Source organism: Dreissena polymorpha, chromosome 14 (assembly GCF_020536995.1).
Source record: "Dreissena polymorpha isolate Duluth1 chromosome 14, UMN_Dpol_1.0, whole genome shotgun sequence".
In the NCBI taxonomy this organism is placed as follows: Eukaryota; Metazoa; Mollusca; class Bivalvia; order Myida; family Dreissenidae; genus Dreissena; species Dreissena polymorpha.
Genome location: NC_068368.1, coordinates 61,082,104 through 61,107,585, shown reverse-complemented (window position 1 = coordinate 61,107,585; position 25,482 = coordinate 61,082,104). Strand labels below are relative to the sequence as shown.

Genomic DNA, 25,482 nt, shown 5'->3' with positions numbered 1-25,482 from the left:
TTTAAGGTGCAAAAATAAGACAAATCCTGGGTAATCAAAACGCTACACCGAAACAATTTGTTATCATTGAAAAACCTACCTATAACAAATGAAATCTCTTCTGAATATTTCATGAAATGCATTTCATCAGCAGAATCTGTAATATCGGATGTATATAAACAATCGCACAGGTGAGGACATGGCAAAATTGGTGTGCTCAAATCGTTCACGAAAACCGCCACCGTGGCAGGTTTCCGACTTTTTGTAAGATAGGCCTTCTTTTTGCCTTGTGATTTTATTTAGCTATAGAGCAACTGTTTTTAGCATTATTAAAATGTATGTACTGTGTATTTTCCTTGTTTATGGTACATCTATTGTACACATTTTTTGACGCTAATTGATATGTTTTGTTAATAAACGTGACTCCATTAATATTCAATACACCTATGTATTGACTCAAATATAAACAAACAAAAAACGTTGAGTGGTGTAAAACTTTAATATTGTTTTTAATATTTTTACAAGAAATGTCGAGGACGACATTGATCGGAGGAGGAAAATGAGTCACCGGACATACATTTATACAATGTATTGTAGATTTAAATTTAGATTTATATTTAATATTTAATTAATTACCATTCTTTTTTATGGTAACGGTATTTAATTTAGCCATACTTATCGTAAAGCTAAACATGTAGTAGTAACTTTTAAGTTATTTAGTAGATTACAATAAGAAACTAATACAACTCCCAATGCTTCACGTTTACTAATACTCACAAATTACTCGTGCATCATATTTACCAGTCCTGAGTTGATTTTAACAGTTTAGCAATCAAATTAAATGAATTAACAAATCAAATGTGTCTTTTCGACATGGAAGTGTCAAAAGGCGCATTTGTACACGAGGATGTGATAAGCTATTTGACGAGAACGTTATATTTATAATGTATTCGCTTCTTTACAGGGTTGTTTTTTGTTACCACCTCGGTTTTCACGTTTTGGGGATTGTTAGCAACCTAACGCTAATATATAATAACCCAACACGGTGACATATATCAGAACGTTTTATTTTGGGTCAACGCCCTCAAACGGTCAATGTTAAAGACTTTCGATTCTTAAACCGTGTGCATGTAATCGTGAAACTCATATTAAGTGCAGAATAAAGTGATGAACGCAAAAATTAAAATTCATATCACCATTATTGCATTTACATTGAAATTAAACATAATTAAAGATATTCAACATTAATTAACATTGCATAATAGTGTATTGCTTTGCGTTTTCAAAAATTCATCGTATATTGTGTTCATAATTTACATGTAATCATTGTATTGAGTTGTGCATAAGCCGTCGTTCCAGTTGCGCAATCGTGACCTCTCTTCTAATGTATAACCTTCCATGTCGCACCTTATAAAGGTCAGTGAACGGCCAGCATGTCTGGACATATTCACTTACTAATGCGAAAATAGAATTTTACCATTAAAAACATGTATTTAAAACGACAATATGTGGCGTATACAATAATAATTATGCACACCTGAAATGTAAGAATATATATTTTATAATGTTTTTAACAATAATGATATATACCACTTTTATTGATTTAACAATAATACTTTTATAGTCTTGACAAGTATATTTAATATTATACCGATGAATAACGACAGGATAAATAATCGCGTGAAAAGCAGTTAGCAGAAAATCCTCTCAACCAGATCTTAACGGAACGCGCGTATAAATATTTGAAATATACATTAAAGATTTGTGTTTCGCCGGTTATGTGATACGTTTAAATTCCCTGCCCAAATATAATTCACATGTTTTTATTTTACAGATGCATATACAAAAAGTATCAAACAAGTATCTGCGAATGAAAAATAAGTCTCCAAAACCGGCACAATACTCGGTAATTGATGTGGGTATGACGCAGCGAAGGACTGCACAACATAATTGATATAACTGATTAAAATTAACCAACACAAAGGAACACATCTTTTAAAAGATTAATATTTTTCTCTTGTGCCTGTTTTGTGGTTTTACTTTGTTTACGGTACATGAAGATCTGAACGTATTATCATATGCCTATTTGATTATCATATGCTAAATTGAAACCGTTTTTAATCTTAATTACTTAATGTTAGCTCTTCAATTTTTTTTTTTTAATTAAGGGTGTATTTTTATACCGACGACTATCGTTCAGCGCTTTGATTGTTGTAGAGCATTGAAGAACTGATTGCTCGTCTTGCCGCGATAACCGAATAATTCTACGCCCCAGAAGATTACCGCGACAGACATGGTAAACTAGGTCATGTTTACACAGTTTAAAGAATGAAGTATATAGACTTTCATTTACACATTATTTTGATAAATCTTGCAGGTATAATGAATTAGCATATCTTAGCAGTTTCGTTTGGTAAAACGGGATTACTTCATCTATGAGCAAACATTTGTATGGATTAACGCTTCAACAAATAAAGTGTTGCATTTTGATTTCATAATACAGACTTCAGGCGCCGTCCATAAAGTACGTCAAATTATTTCTGACCATTTTAACCCCCCCCCCCTGTCACAAACTGTCACAAATCTCGGATTCCCCCTTAAGTACGTCACACTATCCAACCTTTTGTATGCCCCCGAAGGAGGGCATATAGTAATCGGACTGTCCGTCAGTCTGTCCGTCACACTTTGCGTTTAGGTTTCGAAAAATGCTCATAACTTCTATGTCGCTTCAGATAGCAATTTTATATTTGGCATGCATGTGTATATGAACAAGGCCTTTCCATACGCACACAAATTTTGACCCCTATGACATTGACCTTGAACTTAGGGTCCGCGTTTAGGTTTCGAAATCTGCGTTTAGGTTTCGAAAAAAGCTCATAACTTCTATCAAGCGTTTGTAGGGGGCATTATTCATCCTATGGTGACAGCTCTTGTTTAATTTCACCTTACTAAAGTAAGGATAACATTAATGTATACTTTAAGTAGTACCCGAGCCGACAATGACCAATCGAGCAAAACTAACAGCATGCTCTAGCTTCCACAGTATAATGGTTTTTATCCTTAACGTTCTGGTTAAGATTCATAGTTTGCTTTGTTTGTATTTTTTTCAATTTACAGAAGTTAAGTCTTTCTACAAAATATGCAATGCTAGTTAATAGCTTTTAAACATATACTTATGGGTGGAATTTTTTCAGGTCACCATTTATTATAATATTAATATTGTTTAAAATGCAGAACATTTAACACGGCATAACTTAATATCGGTACAGTTTGTGATGTCAGACAAACGTGGACTGTTTATTAAGGTATTTTCATGTAGTTTCAAAACCTCGCATCGGTGTATCGCATTACACGTGTGTGTATAATTCTACTTTATTAAACTTGACCCAGTAATTTGCCAAGTAGTCAGTGCGCATGCATGGGTAATCCCAACTGTTAACAAAAGCAGTAGACTAGTAGGTTTTATATAAGTTACCGTTATCGACTGCAAAAACATTTTCTCGATGAGCAAACAATAATACAAAGTGACCACAAAATCCAGAGTGTTGAGCTATTTTCACTTTCATTTAAAAAGGTGTGTTCCGTTTTAAAATGCATTTTTCCATCATATTATAGTTATTGTTTGATGAAGAATAATATGCAAAGTTTTCTCTCAATAGTGTTAAAATTCCCGAATGTCCGAAATTAAATTGTTTCAATTGAAACAAATGCTTTTATTGTTAGCCTTAGTCACACAAAAAGCCTATCAAAACTCCAATGGATTTTCCGTACCTATTTTTAGAACAGTGTATCACTACTAGCCTGAACGGAATAAACTATGCAGGTAATATTATTTTGTGAGTTTTGTTTTACATTTGTTTTCCATCAGTAAAAATTGCGGCAAAAATACTCATAGGTTTACATTTAAATTACATTACACTTATACTATATATACATTGTATTTATGTAATAAATACCCAAAATATATTATTTAATGTTGTATAAGGCCACAACAAAATTGATTAAATGTTCGTCGGATTTGCCGCACCTAAAAATCTTAAAACGAAATAAAAAAATGTTTATTTATATTTTTCTCCCGCAGCAACAATTTTGCTGCACACCTATTTATTAAATGATTAAGTTTAATAGCAAACCTCTGCGCAGAGATTTGACTGGAACAAGCATTGCTGGCTCCAATCCCTGCCTTCATAACCAACCGTGTGATGATAGCCTAGTCACGTGGTACAATAATTGTCCCGTTGTTATTTTCACTTTTTTTTAACTTTAGGTAATTATTCTTATTATTTATGAACCTCTTATACACGATTATAAAAATATAAAGTAAAATGATACAACTTTTCATTAAATAATAATGAATCAAAAAATAAAATCGTACCAAATCGGATTTTCTTGTGATGGCAGAGATTGTATGTTAGAGCAAGGTACGATAACTCTACATGGAGATTGTAATTTAGCCTACGTATTTTACGACATAGACTGTCTTTGCGTTACTAGATTGGTTATTGTAAAAAAAATGGCAGCGGTCGTCTGTATGTCGTGTCTGTCAAAGACTCAAATGGAAATGTTATTTCACCCGGGGCAATGAGTGATTGCATCACAGATGATTTTAGTAATTTTATATCTCAGCCGCATCTACATCAGGATGTGAAATGTCGCCGATATGCGTACGTTTGGTAAAAATCTGCAATAAACTTGTTGTTATTGATTAAGTTAAAATATCAAATAGTATCATGCAACTGAGTGTCGCCGTTGAACTGGACAAAAAATGTCGAGTATAATATAAAGTGTACGAACCTCCTATCTACGAGTTCAATATGTTGATGGCTAAGACCAAGGTGTACATTATGACCAAAACACATGAATTTAACATAAGAAACAAACTTTCTGGACCTCAAGTTGACAACATCTTTACTGGGATCTGATTGACTTATTTTTTATTAAAATACAAAATTTGTACTACCTAATAAAAAGTCCAAACACTCAAAAAAGTAATTGAACTAAATTAAAACAATCATTGAGCATTGAGCAAGAAAATGCATATCAATTTATGTCGCCAATGTATTAGAGCTGCTTACGTCATACGTGAAAGGTTTTTAATATGTTCTTCAAAGTAAAAGTCTTCGAGCTATTTCAAGATGGAAAATGATTGTGTAATACTTAAACCATATGTTTCAAATTCCTGTTCTGAGCTATTTAAATCATGATATTGTTCTTTCTTAAAAAGACATATTAACATTCACAAACGATTGCATAAACATAAAGAACTTGAGTACAAGAAGGGGCAAAACATCGTCTTGTTACATTGTTCTCTATTATTGTTCGTGGCCTGTAATTACTATTGAGGTTTGCAGCAAAATTGATTCACTAATAATGTATTCATTTATAGATTAAGTGTTGAATGTATCTGCACTGAGAATTTAAATATTGATTTAATATGCAACTATATAAAACAATTCAATTTGCATAGTAATAAAACAAGTTATTATAAAATCGAAGTTGTTTTATAACAATGTTTTACGAAGAATATAAGATCCCCATAGATCTACGCGTTTTTCAATTATTATGTGTTCGATGTACCTAACAAATAGATCATAACAGCAATACACTATACGACGTTATTTTGATTCACGTTATCTACATAATATATGTTTGTCATAATTGCATAAATGTTTAACAGAAAGATTAGGCAGGAAGCGTAACAATGCGTTGACATCATAGTTTATTATAGTTTAAATAGTACATGACTTATACACACTAACACTATATTTAACTTTGCGAAACTTTAAATTTACTTTATGCGTCTGAGGACACTAATGTCTATCTTCTTCGTTCATAGATACTATTAAGCGATTACTTACACAATAAAAACATACCATACAACCTGTTTTCATTCAATGAAAACTTGACACATTTATTTTGGAAAATCTCCGTGGCTAGTAAAAATGTTTTTACGTATGCAATCTCCAATCGTGTATCCTGCACGTGGCACACACTACTCGATTTTTTTCCTCAAAATACAGAAAGCAGAACAATTGCATCTACAATGTATCATTCAATTTTGTGTGCGCGAAACTCTTAATTTTTTCTACGCGTGTTTATAACATATTGGAATCAAAGCGGTGATCAGACACTACCAATACATCTTGTATAAATATAAATCCAAATATACATTAAAAATATCACTTTACACGCACACTGGCCGTACCTGTATACGTTTTTTGATTTGTTCGTCTTATAAATAGATCAATTAACTCCTTGTGTATTGGAGGGCCAGGACAGAATTTGAAGAAAAAAACGGGGTACAATAATTATTTAGGGAGGATGTTTATACAGGAGTCGCTGTTTATTTCTTTAGAATAATGCGTTCATTATCACACGCTGTCGCTTCTGTTGACATTACAGTCAAGTTACCATTACCGGATCATTACTGTTATTAAGTTGTTCTGGTGAAAAGCAATAAATATTTTGAGACTTGTTTTACACCAGTTTGATTAAATATTACCTTTGCTTACTGATTAAGCACATAGTCTTATTTGTAAACGCAGGCAAAATGTCGTCGCAGAATTCATGCATTAACGGATCAGTTGTAGCCATAACGGATCACGTGACTGAAACCACGCAGGGAGGGGGGCATCTAATTCGCTTTTTGAACTGTCGAAACATGAAATGTGTTGTTTACAATGACCAAGTTACATTGCCAGTTATAAATTATATTCATTTTTTGTTGTTATTTATTGTTTTCTATATGTGATCTTGTATCCACACTTGGTGTTCTTGAGTGAATTATCGGTTGAAAATCCTAAAAAGATCGAAAAGATATGGGCATCTTATAAACCATGTATATTAATTGAATCACATCTAATCATCGATATTGAACATGGAACATAAATAAAACATTAAGATTGAGATCGTTTATTGTAATAATCAACCAGATTTGCATATATTTTAATATAATATATTATCAATACGCATATTATCTTGCTTGATCTGTTATTGCCACAATTCTTCATATCATTTAAGGTGTTGCAAAATCTTAAACACGAATCAAAACTGAAATAGACTTTCGAAGACAGAAAGGCTACTAAATGGCTTTTAAATTAATGCGTAAACTTCTTACTTTCCAATAGAGTTATAGCATGTGGCCGCGAAAAATGTTCAACCTCGATTTGGAAACGAGACGGAAGTCAACAAAGTCGGATAAACATGCCAGCAAAATATACCGAAATGTTTGACAAAGAGTAGCTCCGATTACAACTTCATCGATGCGTTTTAATGAACAGGCCTTGATGATGCTGTGTGCAAAGTATCATCTAAAATGTCAACTATTTATCGCGATACGCAGTCTTGAACATCAAAGTGATCCGCTATGGGTAATGATCCGGTAATGGTAACTTGACTGTACCATGCTCGGGATGTCAACCTGATTGGAGTGTTATATCAAGATATAATGTACGCTCAGTCTACTGCTTTTAAAAGCTCTTTTAGTGAGCTTTAAAAACGAACGAATAACATTGCGCGCATTTTTTTGAAGCGCAATTCTTAATATCTAGGCGGCGCAACCTTGTTATTTCATATTGATATTAGTGTCTGAAAGAGTAATGTGCCTCTACGAATATACATTCGTTTAACATACGCTTACAGGTAAAGGGAGGCAACTGAAAAATGACTTATTTAAAAAGAATGTACACACAAAGAAATATGTCATTTAGATTGCATTGCACAGAATTTCGTTGTTATTCTCCTTTTATAGCGCAGCATCTTAAACATAATTTTACCACGTTATCAATATCGCGCAGTAAATGCTTTGAAAATAAACTATACAGGGTCGTTTTTTCAGGTTAATTTCATTTTATCAATAACAAATTATGTATTGCGGAAGCTTGTGGTGGTGGATGATATGTGATTATCAATACGTATTAACTGACAGTTAATTTGCGGCAGAAAGCATATAGCCAAATTACAGTATTCTATTAAATAAATTAAATAAATATGTATTCGTTATGCTTTTATCGGCGGCTGATTTAGTAAGCGTCTCATGTATAATCACGAAGGTTAAAATTGTATGATGCTCAATAGGCTTTAACTTTCTTGTTAAAGGTATACATCTCTAGACAGATCCACCATGAACAAGAAAAGAAATGGCAAATCCAACGTTGTACTGGACATAACTGTATGTTATTTTTTTTACGCACACACCATGCTCGCGTCGTTTTTTTATTAAACACCAGATCAATTTTGTTAAGCTTTTCAGAGTATTCGTTCGTAAAATAGAACCTACATGTCTATGGCACGTAATCACCATGAATGTTTTTCATTTGTTTTGTATATATATTTACAGGATTGGTTTATGTGGATTGTGTGTGTGATCATATTTTATGAAGCAGGTACTGACTTTTAAATATAATAATAATACTCATTATATTATATTATTATTATTATAATTAGAATGAGAATTAATAAATATTATTATTATGATAATACTACTACTAATACCACTTCTTTTTATAATAAGTATACTAATGATAATGAAAATACACATACAAGCGATACCTTGTTTGTTTAATTTCCCCAAAGCAAACTTAGGCACTCATATAAATAAATAAATAAAAACATATTCGTATTCTGTTCGTAATAATCGTTTTAAGAAATAATTCTTGAATTTTATCAAGCGCGTTCACAATTCAGGTGTTTCAGCCATACAAATAGACGGTCCATTGGAGCCTCCAGATGGAAGTAACGTAACTCTAACATGCATTGCAAAGGGCAGTTTGCGATTCACGTTTCTAAATTCAGATAATGTTCAGACCGCTATCGGGGAATGTACAGTATTTGACGACTGCTACTTATACAGCTCTGCACTTACAGGCCAATATGAGATAACCAAAACTGATGAAGGGGCGACACTTACAATCTTCAATATTGACAGATACAGATTTGGCATATATTCCTGCTCAGCATTGTTCAATTCCTCTCTGTCTGACAGCATACATATTCAACAAAAGCCAGAGTCAATGGATTTTACAAATACGTGTACAGCTTTCCGTATGCGGCATGCTCTGTCTTTCACGTTAGTACTGTTGTTTTTTATATTGTAAATATACTTGTATATACTTATAAACCTAAAATGTGTTCGTGCTCTCACCAAATCATTTCATTACGAATCCATCACCGGTAGCATTTAACGTTAATATACGTGTAAACCAGTCTTGTTCTTGATGGGAATAATATCAACTTTTTGTCAAAAAGATTTTGTTAACATTTCAAAAAACAATCGATGTATGTTCTTTCAGGAGAGTGCTTAACTGTGAAATATATAATTTAACCCCATGTGTATTTCATTACCTTACTATGTAATAACATACGATAACTGGTTTTTCAGAGAAAAACGTCCGGATAAAAATAAGTATTGATTGAATGGAAAGTGTGTCAGCATCAGGTCAAGTGTGAGTTCGACCGGTAAAAAAAAAATTGTCATTAAAACACATACAGATGTTCATACACTAAAAACGTTTGAATGATATATACAGTGTTGACGTCCATTCGAAATTATATCATTAAAAGCGCCAGTTGTTATTTTAAGTTATTTAAATTCACACAAAAAAGTACTAGCTCACCAGCGATAGGAATTAATCTAAATTGTCTAGGAACCGACTGTTGTGGCGTTCGGCAAATATTTCTGTAAAATGTGTGACACCATTTATTGCTATGTTGTATTTGTTTATTTGAATGTAATGAAAGAGACATGTAATGCACTCAAAATCGATTTCAAATATTTAAATGTAAAAGAACATGGAAAGTAAAGTACTCAACTCCGAAAGGAACAAACCGTTAAGTGGCAAAAAAAGAGATAAGCATCACTCAATCGTAAATATATATGATGATCAGAGCTCGCTTTATTGGTTGTTATATATGAAACAAAGATAAGAAATAACGATAATCGAAGGATTAATCGAAACCGGGACTAGACTACTTTGTAGAAACTTTTTGTTGTAATACAATAAAAAGAGTAAACCCAACAACTGACATTTGGTGCACAAATTAAATTATGTGTGTGATCAACCGTGTGCCATATTATTTTCAACTACAACCTCTGTTACAACAACAACTGCGACTACTTTAAACCACTTAAAATACAACTGTAATTTCATCTCAGAATGTAAACTGTCAAGTGTATTTTTTTTTTACATGTGCATGTATATCAAAGGAACGAGGTATGTAAACATGTACAGAGTTCCATTGAAGTTAACATTCACATTCAATCAATTCATGGGCGAAATCAGTATTAGATTAACTTACGTGTGCATTACATGTCACTTAAATCCTAAGTATACATTAAATTGACTTAATCTTACATATGTGTTTGAAAGTATGTGTTTTTACTGTTGTGGAAAACAATTCTTAATGTTTGCACATTACAAAACTCTTTAATATGCACATATGTCTTAACTTGTTCGTGGTTTCTAATGTATCCATACATAGAAAATCATCGTTTTTGTTGTGTGATAGTAAACATTAGCCGCATGCTGATATAATTTTCCTTTTAAGAAAATCACTTCGTATTAGTGCGTTTTTCTATCAACAAACAGAGTGTACATGCAACAGGCAAATGTAAAATTATAACATTTATTTGAAGTCTAATGCCTTGAGGAATTATTTGCATTTCTGTCCATGACATTGTTCATGCAAATTCCTGTTTCAGAGTGACAATATTTAAAATTAAGTGAGGTTGGGCAGTTGATACACTGCAGTTACATTTGAACCAAGATTGCGTCTTAAATAAGGGTTGAATTTGTTAAAATGTCACCTTGTCTTGATGTCACTGTTATGGTCAGGTCAATAAATGCTTTGACCCATACAATTTGCTTCAAAGGGTATTTTGACTGATCTTGTTAGGGAAGAAGGTACTTTATAACATATCAACTGTTTACCGAAAGCGAACCTTCGGATAGTTTTTTTTTCAAGATTGCCGACACGATGACCGCAAAATCATATTTACGATCATAACTGTGTAACAATCCACTCAAATTTGATGATTTTGTTGCCTATACCTAGGTTTCGGGGTTTAAATAACACTTGAAGATATAATCGGACATATTGAAAGTTTTTATTGCTACACAGAAGTCCAACATGGCGTCCAAACATAGCCACCGCCACATTGAGAAGGGCCAAAAGTCTATTACGTTTGACTCAAGTGTGATGATTTTTTTATGTCAAACGCCAATAGTCTTGGAAGACAACGAACATTTTGATTGAATTGTTGACATCACTTAGCAGTTGCATAATCATCAAATCGAAGTTATGACATTCATCTGTCTACTATCAGAGCGTTAAACTGTCGGTGTCGTCCTCCTCGTCTTCAGTACAGACCTAATGTGAAATATCTGGATTGTCACAGTTTACAGTATGGAAAGGGCCGCATCCAGAAGTTCAGAGGAGTCCATATCGTCTTCAGCTGTGTCACGAGGATTTTCATCATAAATGACAGTTACAATGGAATATTTTTAGTAGCTCTTCAGATGCAGCATTGCTTTGGATAATGATCGGTCGTTAATTGGTCGTTTTCATGTTTCTATCCCCATTCGGTGGGTTGCATAGTATTTGATATTCTTATCCATACCATGATTTGATATTTGATAGTATATGCGTTAGCTATGACATACCGTTAAATGTGATGAGGGGTGGGGTAGTCATTAAGGAGTGACGAATGTTTCTGCAGTAGCCACTTTTTTGTGAACATATTATGGCACAGTGGTTCTAAGGAATCATCGGACTTGCCAACAAACAGATCCAACATCAATCATCTGCCAAGATTTGCTGTTTATTGAAACTTGTTTGGAAAGAGGCATTAACTGACACATGGCATAATGATAGGAACAGGTTTTAATTATTTTATAAGACTGACTGTTTATGGATGCCGAAAATACTTAAAGTTTAATCTCAGCCTGTGTTAGCATGAACAAAGAGCAAATCATCAAAGGTTAATATTATAGACTTTATGTTCCTATGGCTGTTTTTACATAAGAGCGGAAGTAGATCAGAAAATCTGCATCCTCGCCGATGAACGTTGTGGTGCTTTCACGGGATCGTTCCGCTGTTTCTTTAACAATTTCAACGTCTGCATTCCCTTGGGGCACAACGACATTACATCCCATTTTAGTCAGAGATGTGCTGATTTGAGCAATCATGCCTGCCTTGTTTTTGTCACGAGACCAAAAGTCATCCCTGTTGCATGAGCATAGTGTTTTTTTGGTGAAACCCACAATTGGGTTCATGTTTTTTCCTCGTCTCTAGTGTGTGTCGTCTCTAATAGAAGGACCGTCTTCGTAACCATCGAACACCACTGTCCTTTTTTCCATAATGCCTTACAGTGAAATCTGCAAAAGACTCGGCTATTGCGTTATATGTGTCGCCCTGTTTTCCATGCTAAACGATAAACCCAAGAGCCATCCTCACGCACGGAGCACTCTGTTTTAGGAATACAGTTCAGTATAGCCTCACTTGACGACTTTGCAGCATGATCGCGAATTGCCTGAATGATCTTAGGCTTGTGTGCTTTACGAAGTATATTCTTGGCTTCAAAGTGGGCAGGACGATGAAGGCGCAGTTCATTCGACAATACGACTTCAAGGGAGAGATCTCCAGATTTTGACACTTCCAGGAAACGTTGGAACAGTAGGGCAGGATCGATAGCATCACAACGGAACTATTCCCAAGGGTTATGGCTGCTCTGCCTTTTCTCTTAAATTTATAAACAAATGCCGACTTTCCTATGATACCTCTTATGATATTTTTCCCAGCCTCATGAAATGCATGCACGTGCCCATCTGACCCAGCCATTATCCCATTGACAATGTTTCTCAGAGTAGGATCAGCTTAGTAGGGTGAGAATGTTGCAATCTTTGTCTGCATTTTCTCAAATCAGTAGCGTCTCTTTTGATGCGCGCACCAGTTGATTTGTTGCATTGTGGACTTGTAGTATAGGCCAGGTGTTTGACATCCTTCATCGCACTGTTGCGCTGTTGTACTCGGATGTTACAGGTGCGGAAAAGGTACAAGGGTTTTGCATTTCCTCGGTCAACCCACTGTCCTGCCGCGAGTTAGGCCACTTGTGCTCTAAGGACACCTCATTAATGTTTGCATAATGACAACACCACTGCTTAGCCTAGCCCAGCACTGATTGTTCCTACGAACAACTTGAAAACCATCAACGAACTTTCGATAAACAGGTGCGTTTTTTATTGGCTGCTCATTTGCTAAAGTTATAAGCATATCGCAGGTACATAAAGTTTAAAGCAGCAGCAAAGACTGATAGGCAATCGGATACTGACTGCGAATGCATCAGCCAACACCAAGTAAGATCCACCTTGAGCTAGATCCTTATCATGCTTACCATAAGCTGATTATTCAGCCATAATTGGCATCGTCTCGCCCCTTCGGAGGGAAGGGTACAACTCCTCGGCCTGATCCAGCAGTATCTGAATATCGGGATCTTCCTTTGCCATTTTGATACCAAGAAAATGGCCCCGCAAAGCCCTCTTGAAAGTTTTCTCGGTCATAATGTGCACAATTGCATTTTCCCCATAGACAGCCTCAAGTATGTTTTTGAGAACGGTTCCTTCCATGAGGGATCCTATGGCCCCAGCAAGTTGATGAGTGTATTATAACACCCAAACATCAGAACAATGTTTTTCACGCAACATAATTGTAGCGCATCGATTGTGATTTCCATTGGTCAAACGTTACAATGGTGGGTAAGTTGTGCTTCATGGCAAGGTTGCAAACAAAGTCTAGTGTGGACAGAATGCACGATTTGTCTCTAGAGTACATAATGTTCATGGCAAACATTTAACTGACAACTGCCCATGGTGTTGGCTTCCCTGCTGCAAAATATGAACCATTCCCTGCCAATTTGATGTTGCCTGCCTGAATCTGACGGAGACTTCCAACACAATATCGACCATCTTGTCATAATCTAGAAATCGCGGAAGGTCTTCGAAAACTACCTCACGACAGGCATTCCTTGCCATCAGATACTCAAAGATAGAAAATGTTGTCTTATTTCTTGTGTTATGCTCTTAGGTCTGTTTTTGCGAAATCAGAAAGTTTGTCCGTGTGCCGGGGGTGATAGATGCAGTGACATCCGTCTATGAAAAGTGCATCGACCGTCAATGGTGATAATATTGTGGTCAATTATTTCGGCGGCAAAAAGAAAACAACATTTCAAACAAATCTATATCACTACCCAGGACATTAGGTTTCACAAAACAGCTGCATTTTTCTCAAATCTCATAACTTCTGTATATAAGCCCAATTTACTGGCATTCATAACATTATCTTTATAACAAGTATGATGCAGTGTTTAGCACACGCAGGTCTGAATTTTGTTATCAATGGTGGTTTGTATTTATATTTTGTTGTTAATGACGCTTGAGCTTCAATATCGGAACGTTGTACACAGTGTTTTACGACAAAATAATATCACGTTTGAGTCAATAGTTAAGCACTCGTGTTCATTGTGTGAGCGGTCATTTGAACGCCATAATAGACTAACAAAACTTTTTATGAGCTTATGATACCCCTCCCTGAAAAATAATCCTACGTAAGGACACAAAAATATGAAATTTGAGTGGATAGTCAAATAGTTATCATCATTAATAGGTTTTGGGGGCAATCTTGGAAGCCATCTTAAAATAAACACCTTCCCGTTGGTCTGACTTTGGTATAATTTTGATTTGTTACAAATAATATTCTACCCTACCAGGATCAGTTAAAATACTGTTTGTATCATTTTTTTCATATAATGACACGACTATTATACGAATGGTATTCAAATAGTTAAATATTATTTTGTTATCATGAGCAAAAGGCAAGTTCATTTTTAGCTTCAGAACAAACAGCATGCTCAAATCGCATATTGTTTCATTTAATTTCCTCTCATTGTTTTCACATGCACTTATATGGTCACATGTGAGAACTTTGATGAATTATATCTAAACAGATGTGTTTCAGTATCAAAATATAATCATAGTAAATACGTATTATTCAAGAGAGACGTGTTTGTATTTTAACATCTGTTCAACATTTAGCATTGATAAAAGAATGTTTGCGAGCGGATACTTAAGGTTAATAAACCTACAGATTTACATCATCAGTTCTGTTCAATTCGGATGTCTGTTTTGTAAGTAATTCATTATGTTATCAATCTATTCGATTAAAACCTTAAAATCATACAATAACCATAGTTATCTGACAAATCGTATGTATATATACTGACATGTCACAAAGCAATACACTGTTCACAAATTCAGTCCCAATTCGTAATTTATTAACGGTTATGGAGTATTTGTATAGTACTCTGTAATTATCCGTTTAGTGTGTTTGAGAAGCATGTTGTTTTTTTCCTTTTAACGTTAGAAATACATTTCACCTCTGTGGTAAAAATAGCATAACATGTGTTTATTAGGGTGTAAACATCTATAACGTTAATTTGTCAAGAAGGTATTTATTTTCAACCAACCTAACATTGTATTATGTTTCCTTAAGAGACTCAATAGCCAAAATATTTCCTAATAAAATTAAAAGTTAGAACTTGCTCAATACCTTTTAGATTTCAAAATACAAGTTTTTCACAATTTTGTTATTTTCTTACCAAATGCGTATTTTGCAACTTAGTGAAGTAAGTGTCATGTGACGTACATATACATATTACACAAGCACACAAATGGGTTGTAAACATTGGTAAGATGTGGGATATAAGCCAATTAGCGTTCTATTTTTAGCTATATGGTCAATTAAACATTGTCTACCCAACAGTAACGTAACATCAAATCGGAGATGACGAGATTGATAGAATTATATTATCTTCTCGACAAGCGTTGTGGTCTATTTTCCTAACGATTTACATCATCGAATGAAACAATGTATGCCACCATCTGAACACCTGAACGATTCAGTATACTAAATAAATGAGATATTCAATATTATACTCTTTTAACAAAAAACTATAAATTTACTAAAAGACATGTTTTAGCATTGAAACACTTCGTTATGTTATTCATTTCTCGACCCTTATGGAAAGCATTGATGTTCAGTAACAAATCGCTTACTTTAAGATTGGAGATGACAGCGGGAAACTTGTGCGAATACATGTGACAATCAAATAAAAACTAGCCGTGTAAAACCCTTTTGAAAAACAAAGCAGTTTACTTTGATACGAGTCTAGTTTTGTCTTACATTTGGCATGATATACATTGTTGATTTCTTAGATGCATTCAGCTCAAAATGTTCTTAAATAAAATACATTGAAACGGGGGTCCCTTCTTGAGAAAATGATGCATTTATTTTTTTGCTCAAGTTGGAGGTTTTGCATGACATTATATTAGCGTTCTAATAAGTATATTGAAACCTTAACATTCTTCAAACATAAGCAGAAATGAATATACTAAAAAGTTCAACAGACAATGAAAAGTCGATAATTTTGGCTAAATGATCCTGGTTTGTTCACGATCGACTGATGACGAAATTATTTCTACAATCAATTACTTACTGCGAAAAATTAATTACTTGTTACGTTAAAGGCGATTTATTGCCGTCTTTATAGGCTTCACTAATGCATATAAAGTTTTCCGAACTTTTCATTTTAATAAAACAGCTGTATGTTACTATAAATGACGTAACTGAAAACGGTACTTCTTTTTTTGCGTAGGTATATTCTTTACAGTGGTTTTGTCAATTGTATTAGATCAAGCAAGTTGCTTTGAAACCAGATTCTTCGCATGTGTAGTAAATCAAGCTAGTGTCTCTGAAAATAGGATATTAATATTAGTTGTTCGCATGCGAAAAATACAAAATACTTGCAATAGTCGTATCATTTCCGTCTGCGAAAGTGTGGAATGTTGTCAATAATCTCTACCGTTAATAATGCGTTAACATGAGAAAAGGTTAATTTTAATCAATGGATATTACCTAAATAACCTACAGTTATTTCCTTTTCATTATTGATTTACGAATTGGCAGACAAATTGAACAGAGTGACATGCTTAGAAAATTATATGTTTTTACATAAAATACGCGTATTTAAATTTAATTCATTATACTTATCATTCCTTTCGAAAATTGTTTATACATGCTATGTGAATTCATTGATAATAATGGCAACACTTATGTCACTACATTTTACCTTAAAGAAAAGTGGATACTATTGTGCTGTTTTATTGGTTTCTACGACATCTCAGAACAAGCAATGCCTATAGCCATTTACTTAAATAGTAAACAAATTCAAATAACATTTTAAAACATATAAATAACACTTTATATAAAGCATTATACAAAACGTTGTTAATAGCATGAACTGGATTGTTTCACGTATTATAACAATTAAAAATAAAGTAGGTTAAGAGGCAACACTATATGCGTCCTATATGCCAGGCGGTTCGACTTTTAATCCCAAGAAACTTGGATTTTGCTGAGGACCTAGGTTCTCGCTTGAAGATTGCACAAGGCTTCCAGATCCCAAGTTTTTATTCGACATCATAGGTTTTCACCAGAACCAAAGTTATCATAAAATGTGCATCAAACGGCGATAACCTAGGTTCTTATTTGAAAACCAATGTTTCGGTTAATCTGTGACAACCATAATTCTCATTACGAGAACATGAGTTCGCATCTGTAATACTAAATCCGTGGTTTTCATTTGAGAACCATAGTTCTCATGAGAATCTAGGTTCCCAGAATTACGCGTCGGACGGCGTAAACTTAGTCTCTCATGCGAGAGCTGTGGTTTTCAATATTGACCAATTATAACACAATATCCCTTTTGTTAACTGGAGGTTAATAGCTGGTGTGGTTCGCAGACGCTAAACATAAATTAAGAAACCTGTGATCTCATTTGAAAACCTTTGTTTACGCTCAAGAAACCATGTTCTCGGTGAGACGACGCACATAGACACATAGAACTTAGGTTCTCATGAAACTTAGGTTCTCATGAGAACCTAAGTTATCATTTGAGAACCCCGGTTTTCAGTCAGACATTTAACGAATATTTATAAAAACAAACATTTTCATGAAAACCTAGGTTTTCAAATCCAGAACTCAAGTTATCATATAATAAAGACAAATCAATTTGTGAGAACCAAAGTTCTCGTTTGATATCCAAGGTTTTCACAAGAACCTAGGTTCTCGACAGCTTTTCGCGTCGTTCGCTCGGATATCCTTAGTTTTCATGAGAAAACAATATTTCATTTAGGATCAAACACACTTTTTCATAAAAACCTAGGTTTTCAAATCTAGAACTCAAGTTATCAGATAATAAAGCCAAAACATTTTGCGAGAACCAAAGTTCTCGTTTGATATCCAAGGTTTTCACAAGAACTTAGGTTCTCGACAGCTTTTTGCGTCGTTCTCTCGGATATCCTTAGTTTTCATGAGAACACAATATTTCATTTAGGATCATAAGTTCTGGTAAGAATCTGGGTTCTCAGCATAAGAACCTAGAGGTTATCAATCTTAGAGCCAAGGTTCTTAGTAAAAACCAAGTTATGGGGATTATGCGTCGAACCGCTTGCCATAGTCCTACGGTATAAATTCAACTTTTTTCAGATAAATTGACATAATTTAATGCCTCAATTGTAGTTACAGTACTAGTATTTTAGCTTTGTCTCACAGCTTTATTCAATATACAGAAGACAAAGTAAGAATTGACATTCAGACTTAAAAGCACATGTTATTGCAAAGTGTGCATGGTATGCTATTTCAGTCAACTTAGTTTAATTATCCTGTCAATCTCATAAGAAATCGAAATAGTACACTACGTCTAGCGCGATTTCTGCCATCCACATCGCATAACCGTGATTCCGCCCAGAGTAGACAATTACTATCTCACCACGATACACCGTTGAACACGGTGATTTCGCCGTGGCGAATTGCGGTGTCAGTCTCTGCGTTATCGTGAAATTGATCTCACGGTGGACCACCATGATCGCGGTGGACCACCGCGGCCTCGGTGGTTCGCTGTGAAATACAGGTAAATGTGAATTAACATGTATATTTCCATATTGCAGACCGTATAATTTTTGCTAAGTTCTAGAATGTTTTGTTACATTTGTATACATTGCAACTTGATTGTTGACAATCGTCATTATTTTTTATTGTTTACCCTCGTTCCAGAATCATTTGACATGTCGTACATCGAGCGTGATGTACTTTATATTTTGTTTCTAAAGTTTCTGCGTGAAGAATTATTTGTTGTTTATTTAAAGAATTGTTTTGTTGTTTTTTTTTAATTTCGGAAATGCTTTCTCGTTTGTGCACGTATAGCTTGCGGTATCCGGACAAACGGCACCCAGTGTTTTTTGCATACGCGGACAGTCGGCACCCTGTATATATGGTCGACTCGGACAATCGGCAACCGATTTAATTGTATACCCGGACAAACGGCACCCGATTTAATTGTATACCCTGACAAACGGCACCCGAGTAAATGCGATCGATAAAGCCCGTCAGCACATTGTTGATTACAGAAGTAATTCGTCTAATCCGCTAATTGCTTTGGTAAAAGAGATGATTAATAAATCCCGTCATTAAACTGTGTTATCAAACCAAGTCGAAGTCCAAAATTGTATTGCATAAACATAATACAATGTTACAGCACAATAAATACTAGTGACATAATATAAGTGTGGATTGATTAACGTTATCTGCTAATTGGTTTAATAACACCTCTAAACAATTTACAAATATCAAAGACAATTGAGCTGAACATAATTAAAAGTTCGTCTTGTTACCAGTTGTTTATAAAAAAAATATACACGATAATTTACCGACGGAACTGTCTTTTTTATTAAGATCGGATTTAGTGTTCGTGTGTCGTATGAATAAATATCGTTGCAGGAAATTAAAATGATCCGTTGTCAAACGAAAGTACGGTTGACATTAAATGCATTATTTTTCTCTTAACGCGATATTGTGTTAGTATGTTGATGCTGCATTAACATTTCTTAAAATTGACAAGAAAAAATGGCGATTAATTTATCCGACGACATAATCAAAAGTTTGCCTATACAAGTTTTTCGAAGAGTGCAAAACGCGTGCAAATCGGGCCATCAAGCAGGAAAAATCGGTAACGAGATTACTGTGTACACACTCGACCCTGTGTATTGTCAAACACGCGTCAATTAACTTGTGCGACATCGTGGCCTAGAGCGTTTTTCTCAATCAGTGCCAGACAGAAGTGATACATTACAAATTTATTTGATCTCCCTGTGCTTTACCAATTATCGGTAACTGTTAGATCTTCATTATTTTTCGCAAATTATTATTTAATCGTCATAATTGAAAATCGCCGCGAATATTGTCGGCTGGTTTTGTTTTTCACGCTGTTTGTTTTCTGCAATTAGATTACGTTGAACATTGTTTTATGAAATAAATATGTAATCGCTATCAACTAATTATCCCCGTAATTACCGCTATGTGTCGTCACAATTTACAAATACGTTTCGTGTTTCACCGATTTTTAAATGTTCCGAATTTGCAAATTTTGTTAACGAAACGTTTAACCGTCGTCGCTTGTTTTAATCAATTGACATGACGCCTTATCTATGATCGCTCCGCCCACTAGAATTGATCCACCAATCAGCGATCGATTAATCGGGCGCACTCGTTAGCAGCAACCTGTCCGCCATTTTCTAGACAAGCTACATGTTTAGGTTCACTTTTATTCCAACGAGTTTCTTTTGTTTTCCTCTTTAAAAAAACGATTAAAAATGGTTAAACGGTGTCAATGGGGATTATGTAACTCGGACAATCGATATCCTGAAAGATTAGTTGGTGACATTTAATTTTAACGTTTCCAAAGCCGAAAAGAGATCTTGAGAACTGTAAGAGATGTATAAATACATGCGGTCGTCACCACGAACAACTGAACGTCAACACTGTCAAAGACAATTATTATATATTTTTATCGGATATACTAGCAGATTTAAATAGTTTATGTTATCGATCTGATTATCACATACTATTTCACTTTTTTAAAAATAGTTTTATCAGTTACTAGGTCAGAAGCGAGGTTCATCTGCATTACTTAAAGAGAAATAAAACCCAGCATGAAGCCTAATTCATGCTGTGTTTTATTACTCTGATAGTAATGCACTTAATTGACATCATACATGTTATTTGAAGGTGACACGTGATTTATTATCTTATTAACGGTATCTTCACATTTGCACACATTTGTGTCACCAATAAACGCTTTTAATCCACACTAGGAGCTCGAATGCCTAGATCTCATTTTTTAAACGAATTTCTTTATTTTGTTCGGATTAAAAAACGGAAATGAAATATGGCAAAAACGGTGTAAAAAGGGTTAATGCAACTCTGACATTTGGTATCCAGAAAGATAAAATAGATGAATTAAACTGATACCATTTCCAACGCGGCAATGCGGTCTTGACAAGAGCGAGTGTAAGCTTTAAAAATTACCGAGATCCCCTTTAAAGAACATTAATTTATTTCACAAACTTGAAATGTCATATAAGCAATAGCTAAGCATTATTAAGTATGTATTATGTCACGCGTGCATGTAAAATAATTGAGAAATTTTGGTACCCAATTCGTGTAACTTTACGAAATCCCCGTTAAAAATCGCGTTTCTGTGTGTGTCAGAAACAAGTGAAAACCATTTTGTTATTATTTTAATAAAGACGTATCGATAAATGCTATTGTAAAAGAGTTATTTTTACTGATATTAGTTAACCAATAAATGCGGTAACTTCGGGGAAGTCGGTACCTGCGCGAGCATCTGATATTGGTAGCCTTATTAATTTATAATAGCCTGACCGTATTCCCTTTCGTACAACGCTAATTTTATATCAGACAATGTCCAAATTTACTGTGTTGGTTTTGCGCTTTAAATTATAGTGATTGATAAATGTCCCATAAGCAATTTTTAATATGATTAATATCACTTTTATACGCAATAACATGTGGGATTGAGGTACCCACCCGGCGTCAGAAAGCGCGTAAAACTTCACCGAATTCCCAGTTATAAAGCGCTATTTCGTGTCAAATACACGGGAAGGGGGGAATGTTTCTGTAATAATTTTGTTAATAACACGGGTAAATACCGGTGAAGTGTTAATTTATTGCATAAACCACCATTACACGTAATAACGGGTTCGATTTAGGGAAGCGCGCAAGCGTTTGAGAGCGTGTTTAATGTACCGATTTACCCGTTATAAATAGCTGATGTTCTCTTTAATCGTATTTTTTTGCATTTGCAGAATAACTAAATGGCATCAACCCCTTTACAAGTGTAATATGGTGTTAAACAAGTCCATAAAATCATCCGGAATATCGCGTAAATCTATATGCAGTCTATAGGCAAAGAAGCCAGTTTGGTTTAGCTTGTCTAAGTTTTCTTCCCGCTGAGCCACGTGATTAAGTGGGCGGAGCGATCACTGATAAGGCGTCATGTCAATTACAAGCGTGAATCGATTAAAATTAAAATCGGTGCATCCGATGTATTACTTCAAGCGCGGCCGATCACCCTCACCATTACCCAAACACAATATATGTACATGTATACAATATATAATTTGAAAACACCACAATACACGGAGATGGTACTTTTTTATCGCAACGATTCTGTCCATATCCGTATATAGCTATGACCAGGTACTTTATATAGGGTGCCGATTGTTCGGATGTCGTTTGTCCGGATACCGCAAGCTATACGTGTACAAACGAGAAAGCATTTCCGAAATTTTAACAAAAACAAACAATTCTTTAAATAAACAACAAGTAAATATTCACGCAGAAACTGTAGAAACAAAACATAAAGCACATCACGCTCGATATACGACATGTCAAATGATACTGGAACGAGGGTAAACAATAGAAAATAATGACGATTGTTAACAATCAAGTTACAATGTATACAAATGTACATGCAAATGTAACAAAACATTCTAGAACTTTGCAAAAATTATACGGTCTGCAATATCGAAATATACATGTTCATTCACATTTACCTGTATTTCACCGCGAACCACCGAGGCCGCGGTGGTCCACCGCGATCATGGTGGTCCACCGTGAGATCGATTTCCCGATAACGCCCGTGGTGTTCAGCCACTGTCGACGCGATCTATCATGATGGAAACACCTTCCGATCGCGGTGATTTTCCACGCTCACGAAAAATTGTCCACGGTGGGAGTGAGGTGGATGGCAGAAATCGCGCTAGACGTAGTGTAACAACCTAGTCAATCTGCGACTCTATATGTATCATGATCAACAGCACCTATATATACTTCGTTCTTGTACTCGAATACAATATTTATTGTGTCGGATTCTACAAATGACATTGGTGTGTTCTGCATGTTCTTTTGATCAATGATTTTGATACAAATATTAAACACTTTAAAAGCATTGAGCAAGTCCTAATTATGTTTTTTTCAGCCAAATACGTTTACGGTTTCTCTCAAACTAGCATCATGTACTGGATGGTTTAAAAACACTTTTCTAAAACTTTCAATTTTAAAAGCATTTATGTATATGATCACAAATTATGTATATATCATGAAGTAGAGGGATGCATAGTAGACAGAGTGGTAGACCTAAAGGCAATTATGATAACATATCGATGCTATCATGATTTAACATATGTATAGATAACCTATCCGAAATTATGGGGGAAAACACAAAAATAGAATATATCTGATAGAAATTCCGTTTTGCATCATTTGATGCGTTGGTGATTTTATGCTGTTTTTCATCGTAAGGATACATATATGTATTATTATTTGATTGTGGCTCTACGATAAGCAAAAATTATACGGTCTGCAATATCGAAATATACATGTTCATTCACATTTACCTGTATTTCACCGCGAACCACCGAGGCCGCGGTGGTCCACCGCGATCATGGTGGTCCACCGTGAGATCGATTTCTCGATAACATCATTTGATGCGTTGGTGAATTTATGCTGTTTTTCATCGTTAGGATACATATTTGTTTGATTATTTGATTGTGGCTCAACGATAGAATTTCCACGAATACAAGCATAAGTAGTTTACATTCTTTGTGTGCTATCGTAGAATCAATTTTGAAGACGAACGGTAGGAATATGGACTGCGTATAAATCGAAAAACTAAATATACAGTATTAAACATTTGTCATATTGCAGCTCAAATACCAAAGATAACCAGTGTTTTAGGGGTTTTCGAGACGAATCTTATATGTAGCATTACTGGCTTGGAAACGGTACCGCTAATTTTTTATGAAGAGAGCAGATTGGTAGTTCAGATGAAGACACAAAGCGGGTATTGTCAACACGATCCACCAAACCTACCGAGTAACGTTAAATGTTCTTGTCTGGGAATTAATGCTTCATGTACAATTTCCGTTGGTGCGTATGGAGATAATTGTCCAAGATGGAGATGTGCAGTACCAATCAAAGGTGTTTTACAAAACAGCGATTTTGTGAACGTGTGCAAAATTAGTATGTATTGCTTCAATTTATGATTTTGTTTTGAGACACAAACATTTATTTATGAATTTTTTTTATTGATGTCGACTTAACATATAAGTATATAGAATATCTATGACGCAAAAGTTGCTCATTGATTGTAATGTTTATTGAATATAATAAACTTCGGTTTCCAGTCAATCGCATATTATCTCAACAGTTGTGTTTTTTCGCAGAACACGAAAGTCTTACAACGAATGTGGTCGACGCAGATAATTGCTCCAACAATGTATCTAATCGACTGCAATGGCCCATTAATGGATTGAACATTGAATATAATATGATATGGTCTATATTGAAGTCATATGATACAGCCAATTTGAGTTCCTTCTTGCAAAAATACCGGACACAGACTCACGGGTCGATTGCTGCATGTAGATTCGAAACGCAAGCGTATGAAGGAAAGACCCTTGATATTTTGGGCATGTACATTTCATAATATACGTATTAACAACGTTAAAGGGACATTTTCACATTTTGGTAAATTGACACAATTAAAAAAAAATGTTTCTAATTCGCACATAATTGTCGTTGTAGTTATTATATTTGTGTGGAAACAGTAATACATTAACCATGCTCTAAAATATCCATGATATGCATCTTTTTACGATTTAAAAACCTGAAAAGTATAAAGCGTTGCAACGCGTAACGATTGAATAATTTGGAGAGTGCTGTTGTTGCGGTTATATTTGATGACACTACGAATATTGCTTATATAATGCATAAAATACCACATTTATTGAATGAGCACGGATGCCCTAGTGGTCTAAGCGTTAGACTTTTGATCCAGAGATCAGTTGTTCGCGCTCAGTTGAGGGTAACTTGTTTTTCTTTAATTGCATTCTTGTTTTTTTTACAGTGGCTTTTTAGATCCAATGTTTTCATTTATAAATATAAATATAAAGAAGTGAAACTCCAGCTGCTGGAGTAGCATAGCATTCTTTTTATATACAATTGGTTGGTCCTTTATTTAAGGCAACTGAT

At 34.6% G+C, this 25,482-nt stretch overlaps 1 protein-coding gene and 1 long non-coding RNA gene across 4 annotated transcripts; both read left to right on the top strand.

Moving 5' to 3' along the window:
• Nucleotides 1–3,766: 3,766 nt before the first annotated feature.
• On the top strand, nt 3,767–9,865 carry LOC127858875 (uncharacterized). Of its 3 annotated transcripts, XM_052396212.1 has the most exons (5): nt 3,767–3,802; nt 8,077–8,149; nt 8,318–8,363; nt 8,665–9,046; nt 9,359–9,865. In XM_052396212.1, the coding sequence occupies exons 2-5, from the start codon at nt 8,102–8,104 to the stop codon at nt 9,387–9,389; spliced, it is 507 nt and encodes a 168-aa protein (XP_052252172.1). In that variant the 5' UTR covers nt 3,767–3,802; nt 8,077–8,101; the 3' UTR covers nt 9,390–9,865. The 3 variants fall into 3 exon arrangements, with proteins under 3 accessions (XP_052252172.1, XP_052252173.1, XP_052252175.1); XM_052396213.1 differs by lacking the exon at nt 8,318–8,363; XM_052396215.1 differs by lacking the exon at nt 8,318–8,363 and having other exon boundaries at nt 3,781–3,802; nt 8,845–9,046.
• Nucleotides 9,866–15,001: 5,136 nt separating this feature from the next.
• Nucleotides 15,002–24,914, top strand: LOC127858885 (uncharacterized). The gene is made up of 3 exons (XR_008039171.1): nt 15,002–15,157; nt 24,157–24,471; nt 24,675–24,914. It is a non-coding gene; the product is annotated as an uncharacterized LOC127858885 (long non-coding RNA).
• The last annotated feature ends 568 nt before the right edge of the window (nt 24,915–25,482 follow it).